The sequence below is a fragment of the Eubalaena glacialis genome, chromosome 4 (assembly GCF_028564815.1).
Source record: "Eubalaena glacialis isolate mEubGla1 chromosome 4, mEubGla1.1.hap2.+ XY, whole genome shotgun sequence".
In the NCBI taxonomy this organism is placed as follows: domain Eukaryota; kingdom Metazoa; phylum Chordata; class Mammalia; order Artiodactyla; family Balaenidae; genus Eubalaena; species Eubalaena glacialis.
Genome location: NC_083719.1, coordinates 177,353,367 through 177,363,508, shown reverse-complemented (window position 1 = coordinate 177,363,508; position 10,142 = coordinate 177,353,367). Strand labels below are relative to the sequence as shown.

General features: G+C 59.0%; 2 protein-coding genes across 4 annotated transcripts; one reads left to right on the top strand and one right to left on the bottom strand.

The window, feature by feature from the left end:
• Nucleotides 1–2,233: 2,233 nt before the first annotated feature.
• Nucleotides 2,234–5,661, bottom strand: IER2 (immediate early response 2). Its single transcript, XM_061190362.1, has one exon. It carries the CDS (start codon nucleotides 4,249–4,251, stop codon nucleotides 3,202–3,204), a length of 1,050 nt encoding a protein of 349 aa, XP_061046345.1. The 5' UTR covers nucleotides 4,252–5,661; the 3' UTR covers nucleotides 2,234–3,201.
• A 1,245-nt stretch (nucleotides 5,662–6,906) lies between these two features.
• STX10 (syntaxin 10) lies at nucleotides 6,907–9,737 on the top strand. Of its 3 annotated transcripts, none has more exons than XM_061190360.1 (8): nucleotides 6,907–7,004; nucleotides 7,245–7,414; nucleotides 7,580–7,674; nucleotides 7,751–7,813; nucleotides 8,753–8,860; nucleotides 8,955–9,061; nucleotides 9,159–9,253; nucleotides 9,351–9,737. In XM_061190360.1, exons 1-8 carry the CDS (start codon nucleotides 6,970–6,972, stop codon nucleotides 9,425–9,427), a joined length of 750 nt encoding a protein of 249 aa, XP_061046343.1. In that variant the 5' UTR covers nucleotides 6,907–6,969; the 3' UTR covers nucleotides 9,428–9,737. The 3 variants fall into 3 exon arrangements, with proteins under 3 accessions (XP_061046343.1, XP_061046342.1, XP_061046344.1); XM_061190359.1 differs by having other exon boundaries at nucleotides 9,156–9,253; XM_061190361.1 differs by having other exon boundaries at nucleotides 8,955–9,057; nucleotides 9,351–9,440.
• Nucleotides 9,738–10,142: the final 405 nt, after the last annotated feature.

Genomic DNA, 10,142 nt, shown 5'->3' with positions numbered 1-10,142 from the left:
TTTGGTTTTTTGGCCCTGAGGCATGTGGGATCTTAGCTCCCCAACCAGGGATCGAACCCACATCCCCTGAATTGGAAGGCGAAGTCTTAACCACTGGACCGCCAGGGAAGTCCCTAGATATATATTCTTTTTCAGATTCTTTTCCATGATAGGTTATTACAAGATATGAATATAGTTTCCTGTGCCATACAGCAGGTCCTTGCTGTTTATTTTATATATAGTAGTGAATATCTGCTGTATGTGCTTTTTTATAAATTTATTTATTTATTTTATTTTTGGCTGTGTTGGTTCTTCGTTGCTGCGAGCGGGCTTTCTCTAGTTGCGGCGAGCAGGCTTCTCATTGCGGTGCCTTCTCTTGTTGCAGAGCACGGGCTCTAGGCACGCAGGCTTCAGTAGTTGTGGCTCACGGGCTCAGTAGTTGTGGCTCACAGGCTCTAGAGTGCAGGCTCAGTGGTTGTAGCGCACGGGCTTAGTGGCTCCGCGGCATGTGGGATCTTTCCGGACCAGGGCTCAAACTCGTGTCCTCTGAATTGGCAGGAGGATTCTTAACCACTGCGCCACCAGGGAAGTCCCCAATTTGTGCCAGTTTTGGACAATGCTGTAGTGAATACCCTTCTGGAGCCTCTTTTTCCAGGCCTGAGGTTCCGTGGGGATCCACGGGCCATGAGATCTGTGACAGTTTTAGTTTTCACAGCTATTGTCCAATCGATTACTCCCCAGAGGGCTTGTCCCAATAACCCAATGCCATGTAATGGCGTGGAAACTCCATGGCTCATCAATGTCGACTGTTGTGACAAATTTTCAATTTTGTCTCTTCTGATGGGTGACATGGGGTCTTGGGGAAGGGCATACGTTAAGCGGATGTATGTGAGGGGCACTTGGCCTGTCTCCCACAGCATCCCCTCCAGCCCTCAGCCCCCAGTGACCGGGTACCGGAAACCCCCAGGCGGCCCGGGCGGGGGCGGGGGTCGGCCAAGCAGCTTCCCGCGGAAGGAAGCGCCCGGCGGTTCCTGCGACAGGATGCGCAGTGATGCCCCCTCCCCAGCCGCCGGGGACTTCCCGGGGCCGGGCCAGGTTCTCGAGGGAGTTGCTCCCACGCGGACGCATTGAGCTACCGCGAGGGGTGTGAGGCTCCAGTCCCCCAACATCCCACTGCGGAGCTGGGGTCGGTCCCCTGAGTGGGCGGCACTAAAGTCTTTCACGTTTCCTGGGAAGGAAACGGGCTGAGGTGGAGGCGAGATTCCCCTGGGGGGCCCTGAGGGAGGCAGGGAGGAGGGAGTGCGATGGGTGAACGAGGCAGGAGGGGAGCCAGGGGAGAGCATTCGGGGGCGGGGCCGCCCCTCCCCCGCACCCTCCTCCCTCAACCCTCGGGGTCAGGTCCCCCGGGTCTCGGGAGGCCCGCCGTGGCGGAGCCTGCCGTCTGGAGGCGGGGCGGGAGCTTTCCCGGCGCCTCCCGCCGCCCTCACCGCCCGCACCTGCGGCTCCTTTGTCCTCCCAACAGCCCCCACCCCCCAGCCCCGGTGCAGCGTCTACAGCCACTCTCCTAAACCAGCACTGGGGAAATTGTGAGGGTTTCCTCCTCTCTGGGGGGCTAACCTGGGGATGGGGTGGGGCCAAAGAAAACAAGCGCTCCCACGGGTATTTCTAAACCTACAGCCTCGCAGGGAAGCTGTTGAGGCCCACTTTGCAGATGAGGAAACTGAGGCTGGGAGCACACCTCCCTGCCTGAACCACACAGTTATACCGCCAGAGACTGGAACTGGGCATAAAGGGTGCTCCAAAGCTCACCTGCTCAGATCCACCCCAGTTGTGGGATCCCTGCTGATTCAGTTAATCAAGCGGGGGTGGGGGAGGGGGAGAGGGGGGGAGGACTGTTGGGAGACATCCTTCAAGTCTCCAAAGGAGGTGTGGTCCCCCGACTCTGCTGGGGGCACAGTACCCAAAGTATCCCCCAAACGTCTGAACTCGGAAAGCACTCTGACCCAGCCAGAAATATAGGAGAATGTCCAAGGAACCCCCAAACGTGAGAGGGTTAAAGAAAGGTCAGAGCACCAGACAATCAGCACCCAGTGCTCTGGCAAAGAAAAGGGGCCCGGCCCCTTCCCGCCCACTCTGCCCACGTGGTAGCCGGTCAGACCGGTTTCTGGGGCCCCAGCAAGCCGCCAGCCAGCTCCTGACCCTTTAACCCTGCCCCTCCCCCACCAGGGAAGAAAACCAGACGGGCTCCACAGACTTTTTCTTCAAATGGTCTTTATTTTCCTATCTGGCGTTTCTAGCAAAAAGGCCAGACAGATGGAGTTAACAGAATCCACCACAGTAAAGGTAAACAGAACCCCCCTCCCCCCAAACTGGCCCAGTCTCACCAGCAACTGATCCCAGCTCAGCTTTACAGCGCTCTGAACAACTCCCTCCCCCCATTTCTGTGATTCAGACCAGGAACGTCTGGGTTGATTTTGTCTGTTGGTCTGAGGGAGGATCAAGCTTGAGGCTGTCAACATATTCCCACCTCTAACACACCAGATGAGAAAAATTTTAACCTGAAATTAGATCTGCCCTCTGCCCCCGAAGGCGTCGGGGCTCGGGGCAATAACCCACAACACGCGGAGGCAAAGTGACTCAGGCCGCCCTCCTCCCATTCCCCTGGGCGTCCACACCCCAGATCCTCCTCCCAGGCCTCACACCCACGCAAGGCAACAGGAAGCTCCCCACGTCTGCCCATGACGCAACGATGACCGCTTGCACAAGTATGTCACTGGAGGGGGAAGGGGAGTGCCTGGAATTCTCTGAGGTTGGAAACGCAAACACCAACTATTGAAAAACCTTGAAAGGGCAGCACAGCCCCCAGTAAAAAATAAAGTACGACCCTGAGGAGTTTAAAGAACCAAAGCTCCCTTCTCCAAGTCCCAGAAGGAGAGGGTAAGGTCCACATCCCAGTCCGTTAAGACAGCACCTGTGGGCGCAGCAGGTCTGGGGGAAGGCGCCCGCGCCCCCGGCTCAGGTTTCTCGGTATCGCCGCTGCACACAGGTGGCGACGGCACCCCGTAGGTAGAGTCCCTCTCAGGGCATCTCGGCAGCCCGGCCGGCTGCTCCTCTCCACGGTTTCCGCGGGCGCTCCCCCGGGGGTGGGCCTCGCCTCGGGTCTGCGCACTCTGGCCGACGGTTCGGCCCGCGCTCTGGGATCTGGTAGCCGCTCACGGACCCTCAGAAGGCCACCACGGCCCGCACCAGTACGTTCAGCATATTGTCCGCCGGGCGGCAAGCCGGCTTCGCCTCACACGCCGGCGGCGCCGTCGGGGGCGCGGCGGGGCTGCAGTTCAGGAGGCCGGAGAAGCGCCTCTGCAGGACACGCGCCAGGTTGGGAAAGGCGCCCTCCGCTTGCGCCGGAGGGGGCTGCAGGCGATCAAGGACGTCCGAAGAAACCCTTTCCTCCTCCTCTTCTTCTTCTAGGCGGGCTTTCTTACTCGGGACCAGTGCGGCGTCCCCACCGTCGCTCAGGCTGCAGCTCCGCCGCTTGCGGCTGACTTTGGCGGGGCGCTGGGCACAGCGGGCAGGGGTCTCCTCCGCTCTCGGTGCCTCCTGCGTGTCCATGGGTTCCGGAGAGGGCTGCTCACCGTCGGAGGGCGCTGCCTCTGCTGCGGCTTCCGCTTCCCGCCGCGGGTGCAGGCAAGGGTCAGGGGAGCGGGCGGGCGGCAAGGTCACCTCGGGCTCCTGGGCTTCCACCTTGGCTGAGAGGTAGAGGTCCCGGGCGCTGCGCATGACCAGCGACAGCTGCAGACTCCGGTGCAGCCGCAGGCCACCGCGCTGCATGCGCGAATGGTACATCTTCCACACCGACAGGGTCATGATGCGTTGCGCCTCTTTCTGCACTTCCATAGCTGCTTGACGGAGGGGCGAAGGCGGCGGAGACTCCCGGCTGGGCTGGGCAGGGCAGGTGGCAGGTGCACGCTGAACAAGGCGCCCGTTCACGCCTCTCTCTACGGGCCAACCCACGATGAGACGCTGCCAGGACGCTCTGCCCCGGCGCCCGCCACCCGGGCCCTTTTGTACCCCAAGTGAAGTCACTGAGACGCCCCGCCCAATCAGAAAGCCGCATCCGGGCTTTCCACAGCTCCGCGCCGAGAGACTCCTTAAAGCGACAGGGTGGAATTTACCGAGCAAAGAAAAGGGACCCGAACTCGTGTGAGGAGGAGCGTTCCCCAGTCCAAGCTGAGCTCTCGGGGCGGCCTGCTTCCTCAGGGCCCCCCACTGCATCCGCGCGCGGGCCCAGGGGAGAGGGGCCGTGGGTGGGGCTCAGGGTCTACCCACGGGTTGCGTCTGGAGACCCCTGCGGGTCGTACGTGGCACGTTTCCCTTCGCGCCCGGGAAGACTTGGGTTCTAACCGGTACATCCCCCGTGGGAACTGTGCCTAGCATCTACCAGGCGCCTAATTAATGTCTTGTTTTTGTTTTTTTAATCAATGACGATGCTTACACTTACTAAGCTCTTAACTACGTGCCAGGCGCTAAAGGCTTTCCTTTCATAAACATCTCATTGATCTCTCACCTCCACTCCGCGGAGGGTAGTTATATCTTATTCCTTCAGGTGAGGAAACCGAGGCAGAATGATTCGTCCAATATTTGCTAAACGAATAAATGAGCCACGGCGGTGAAAGGGGACCAGTGTAACCTGAAGCTCTCCGGTCTCTCCAGCGTCTGCCAGCCCCCGTCCGCCCCCCCGTCTTCCCCTCGTTTGGAAGCGGTAAGAAAGCGGGACACGCTGGCTGGCTCTAGGGCAAAGTTGCCCACTACACGGCCGGCGGACGTCTGCAGACACAAGCGCAGCCCAGGCTGCCATCTCCGCGCTCCGCTTTGAGCATTCCGCGCCCCCCCACCCCAGTTTCCGTCGGCACGAAATCCACCGTGGGTGTGGCGCTCGTAAGGCGGAGGACCCGGCCGCAACACAGCCCGAGTGAACATGTGGCTGCGGTCCCCCAAACGACGCAGCCGTGCTCCGCCTCTGCTTCCCGGGAGGCGGAGTTGGGATAGGACCTAGAAACTGAGCAACGCAGAGACAGAGCAGATAGACAGAAAACATCGGCCCCACCTTCCGCTACGCACTACAGTTCCAAGAAAACCTAATTCCAGTTCCTCAGAAAATGCAGAATTGTTCGAACAGCTCCATTCATTCGTGGTGCGGGCCCTTTAAGGGGAGGCTTTTCCCCCCCCCCCACACACACCCCCGCACTGGTGCGCGAACCTTCCCGCCACTAGATCTGCCAGACTTCCACAACTAAATTTGGAAGTAATGACGTAGGGCATGCGCGCTAGCCGCTTCCGTCTGCCCATATAAGGACTGGGGCCAGGCTCTCTATACAAGACTTTAGCCGGCTATTTCCGGGCGGGCGGGGATGGTGCCTTACCCTCCGGGCAGGCCCCCTCCGCTCTCCCTCTCCCAGCCGCTAGAGCCGGTTGGAACCCCCGGTTTCCGGAGCGGCGTCCAGGCGGGCCCGCGGAGAGAGAGAAGAAAGTTTCGCTTCCTTCCCTCCGGAGGCCAGGAAGGTGTGACGCCTCTCCGGAAAGCCCCCTGCCGGCGGGTAGGGGCCACCTCAGGGCTCACACTGACGCCATCTCCCAGAGACCTACACCAAGACCTTGCCAACACAAGCAGCTACTCCCTGAGGACCACTACATTCCTGTCCCCGCCCCTTCCCCCCCATGGAGACCCTGCCAGGCCCCCTCTCATGTATTCCTGCCCCTCCGCCAAAAAAATTGCTCTTCTCGTGCACATTTGGAGCATGCTCATGTCCCCCACTCCCAACCCCGGCACACGGAAACAACAATTACTCTCTCTTCTAAAAGACTTCTCCCAAAACTGTCCCCATTCAGCGATCCTGCCACATATTACGGCAACCTGCTGAGGACGCCCCCATTCCCCCCCCCCCCACGAAACTCCACAATGACATCCTCAGCCCAGACGCTATCTCTGACACACAACGGGGACGACCCTCCGAGGACTTCTTCAGACATCCCGCTCCAGAGATCAGGACCCCACTCAGCCGACAGCTGCCGCCCCCGCCCATAAAAAAAGTGCTTTCCCGGAGACCCCACACAGAAGGGCTCTGTCACACAGGTGGCGACCCTATGAGTCCCTCTCCAGACATTCCTGACCCGTCCTCACAAGCAGAGGACTTCCCTGCAGACCATCCTCAGAGCCACCACCACACCCACTCCCGCGACACCCAGGATCGCACCCAGAAAGACCTCACCCCCCAGAAGCATCTCCAGGCCCCCACTCGCGGCCAACCCGCCCCAGGGCGATCTCGAGGCGTCCCTCCTCCGCAGGAGAAAAGAGGAGGAGGGGAGAGTCCAGCAGAACTCCCCACAGAACGCCCGCACTTCACCCTGCCCCCGCGGGAAGGTGGGGATACAACCTCTCCCAGTACTCCTTACCAAACCTGCCACTCCCGACCCTGGACTGGGACCATCTCTCATCTCCCATCTCCTAGGACAGGATCGAGGCGCAGGCTCAGGGAGCCCATGAAGATGATCTACAAATTGAATGAGCCCCTTCCCCAGCCATAATCTCGCCTGATTTAAAGGAGACTATTATTATTTACATTGCCCGGAAGGGAAACAGGTTGCGCAGCAACAATCCGAGAGGTTGGGTCTCGAACCGAGGGGTTTGGAGCTCTGAGTCGAACCCAGCCAGACAGAACTAGGACACCTCCGCGGACCAGGACGCGAAGGGGCGGTACGTGCAGACAGGAAGCCGTCTCTGCCCACAACCAAGATGGCGAAAGAGAGAGCGGATGTTTCCGCACTTCGGGCTGCCAAGGCCTCTCTTTCTCCCCTGGCGGCCCAGCTCTCAATGATGGCAGGGGTCACGTGACGGGGGCGGGGGTGACGGCTCGTTTTGCGCCTCTTGGAGGGAACCAGCTTCCCAGCCCGAGAGGGGAGGGGGCTCGGCCTCAGGCGGGTGAGGGGCGTGACATGTCTCTCGAAGATCCGTTTTTTGTAGTCCGAGGGTGAGTGACAGCGATGGGGGAGGACAGCGGGTGTGCTGTCCCCCTGCCAGCCAGTGCCCGCGTGCCAGCCGGAGCATGTCAGGCATTCTGGGCACGGCCGTCGGGATCGCCCCGTGGCCGTGTGGGAGGGGTACGCAGTGGGATATGAGGGTCTCCTGAGTCCCCAGCTCGTTTGGGGGCGCAGTGGTGGGAGGGAGGACCGCCTGCCTCCAGCCGCGCCCGCTGTGCCCCTGCCCGCAGCGAGGTGCAGAAGGCGGTGAACACGGCTCGAGGGCTGTACCAGCGGTGGTGCGAGCTTCTGCATGAGGGCGCGGCGGTCGGACGCGAGGAGCTGGACTGGACGACCAATGAGCTGCGGAATGGCCTGCGCAGCATCGAGTGGGATCTCGAGGACCTGGAGGAGACCATCGATATCCTGGGGAGTTGGAGGGCGGCATGGGAGAGCCCACTGAAGTGGCAGGGGACGGTGGGAGCCAGCCCTCGGGGAGGCTGGACACCTAGGAGGTGTTGAGGGCTTTGAGGCAGAGGAGGGCGTTCTGTCGGGCTCTGGCCTTGACTCTTGACCCGCGCCTTACGCATAGTGGAAGCCAACCCAGGCAAGTTCAAGCTCCCAGCCGGAGACATGCAGGAGAGAAAGGTGTTTGTGGAGAGGATGCGGGAAGCAGTCCAGGTGAAGAGAGTTTCCAGTGGGATGAGGGTGGGGAGGTTGGGGTATCATTACTCTCTGATGCTGTCCTTACTCCTAGGAAATGAAGGACCATATGGTCAGCCCCGCAGCCATAGCCTTCATGGAGAGGAATAATAGAGAGGTAAGGCATCCTGACATAATATCCTCACCCCCTGTCTCTCGGGGTGACCCTCCCCTTTGAGTGCAAGCCACCCTCTGTGTCAGTGCTCATCTTCTCTGTGCACAGTTGTCTCCATGCTGTCTACCTGCCTACTCTTTCTGGATGTGTACACCTGAGCTCCCTCTGTGTGTATAATCTCTTCTGCCTTCTCCTGTGGGTCTATACTGGTTTCCTGTGTGTGGGGGGTGGCCTATTTCCTTCTTTTTTTTTTTTTTTAGCTCTCTGTGTTACCGTTTTCAGGATTTGATGCTTACCTTTTTAATCTGTGTATGCAGTTGACCTCGCTGGACTTGATCTCTGAGTGGATCCCCATCTGCCTTGTGCATGCACACCATTTCCCTCTGTGGGTGTGCTTGCCCCATGTGTGTACCCACTCATGCCTTTTGTGGGCATTCTCTCTGCTGCCTCTGTCTGTACACCTTTTCCCTCTATGTTGTGTGTTCGTTCTTGCATGTTGTAAACAGCAGCCTCACCCATTAAACCCACATGGGGTCTGGGAGGGTGGAGGGCTGAGGTCTGCAGCAGCTTGGAGTCCTATAGCAGGGTCCACATGCCTTCCATGTGTGCTGCTTTGGGTATTAAAGTGCAATTCTTAAATACATGTGTTTATAGGATAATAACTGTTCTCCTTGGATTAATTCATTAAATCCTTATTGCATCCTCAGGAAACAGGAATTATAGCTCTCCCCATTTTACAGATGAGGAAACTGAGGCACAGGGAAGTCAAGTGATATGGCCTCGGGGTCACCTTGCTAGTAAGTGGTGGCTCTGAGGAACCCAGGCCGTCCCACTCCAGAGACTGCCTTCCTGACAAACCACCATCTAAATTTGCCACAAACCTTGTCTGTCTCTGCCGTGAGTGGGCGACCCTCCCTGAGCCTGTGGTCTTGGCCTCCACAGATGCTGACAGGCAAGCCAGCCACCCTGAAGTCATCCAGCGACTTGCTGGACACCAGTGTGGTCTCAACCACCTCTCGCTACATTGAAGAGCAGCAGGCCACACAGCAGGTGTGTGTGGGTGGCTGGAGGCCCCGGGCTGGAGGAGCCTTCAGGCAGCTCAGGGCTCCCTGCCGACCACAGTTCCCACCCCTCCAACCTGCAGCTGATCATGGACCAGCAGGATCAACAGCTGGAAATGGTGTCTGGGAGTATCCAGGTTCTGAAACACATGTCCGGCCGCGTCGGGGAGGAGCTAGATGAGCAGGGCATGTGAGGCCAGGACCCCGGGGGTGGGCCAGGAACCCTCAGCCGGCTGCACTGGTGTGCACAGACCCTCCAGGGGCTGATGACATCCTGATCTCAGCAGTATGCTGGACACCTTTGTTCATGAGATGGACCACACCCAGTCCCGGATGGATGGGGTCCTCAGGAAGATGGCCAAAGTATCCCACATGACCAGTGGTGAGTCCCCTGGAGGGGGGGGCAATTCGGCAGTGGGGGGAGTGGGTTGTGGGTGGTGCTGCCTCCCCTCTGTGAACTCTGACCCTCTTGCCCCCAGACCGCCGACAGTGGTGTGCCATTGTGGTGCTGCTGGGGGTGCTTCTCCTGGTCCTCATCCTGTTCTTCTCTCTCTGATCCTGGTCCTCCCCAGGAAGCTGGTCCCTCCAACTGGGGGGGCCAGCAGAGCCCTGCCCCCTGGGAGGAGGGGGATCATGCCTGGGGAGCTGTCCCAAGGCTTCATCCAGAGCCAGTAGGACCCTCAGGGCCCTGGGTGGGAGCCCCCACCACTGGTTCTGTCTCAAGTGCGCTTAGGGGGTGGTGGAGGTAGGGGGACCTCAGACACGCCCCTCCCCATCTCTCCTTCCCGTGCCCCAAAGCCATCGCTTTGCCCGTGTGCCTTCTACATGTGTCAACTTGGAAATAAAATCCCAGCCTTTGTTATATATATTTGTATCATATGATGTGTTGATCTGAACTTGTGGCTGTCCCTGAATGGGAACTCCTGTTCTAAGCCCCCTGCTTGCACATGCTGGGGCCCAGTGTGCATGTGTGCGCATGTGTGTGTTAAGGATTTCAGTGGTTGATATTTGGTGCAGAAAAGACTATTCTGGTTTATTTCTTGGATTTCACGACGGATAATTTTATTACCATCGAAATTCCAAACACTGATTCTTCTTGAGTTTTTGAAGTGCCCCCTAAACGTCTTTTGCTTGTTCTTTGTCTAAGATAGGTAGGTGAGCCCCTTAGCTGTGGAACTGAGCTGTCACTTCCGAGGGGCCTCTGAGTACCACTGGGCTCCCTCATACACCTGGTCACTTCGATCCCTGTGATGCTTCACTCTAACAAGAAA

What these genes read in the sequence shown, in the direction of transcription:
- IER2 (XM_061190362.1), bottom strand. Translation starts at nt 4,251, where the DNA reads ATGCAGTGGGGGGCCCTGAGGAAGCAGGCCGCCCCGAGAGCTCAGCTT.
- STX10 (XM_061190359.1), top strand. Translation starts at nt 6,970, where the DNA reads ATGTCTCTCGAAGATCCGTTTTTTGTAGTCCGAGG. An exon ending in GGATGCGGGAAGCAGTCCAG is followed by an intron (nt 7,675 to 7,750) that starts GTGAAGAGAGTT and finishes CCTTACTCCTAG; the next exon opens with GAAATGAAGGACCATATGGT. An exon ending in TGGAGAGGAATAATAGAGAG is followed by an intron (nt 7,814 to 8,752) that starts GTAAGGCATCCT and finishes TGGCCTCCACAG; the next exon opens with ATGCTGACAGGCAAGCCAGC.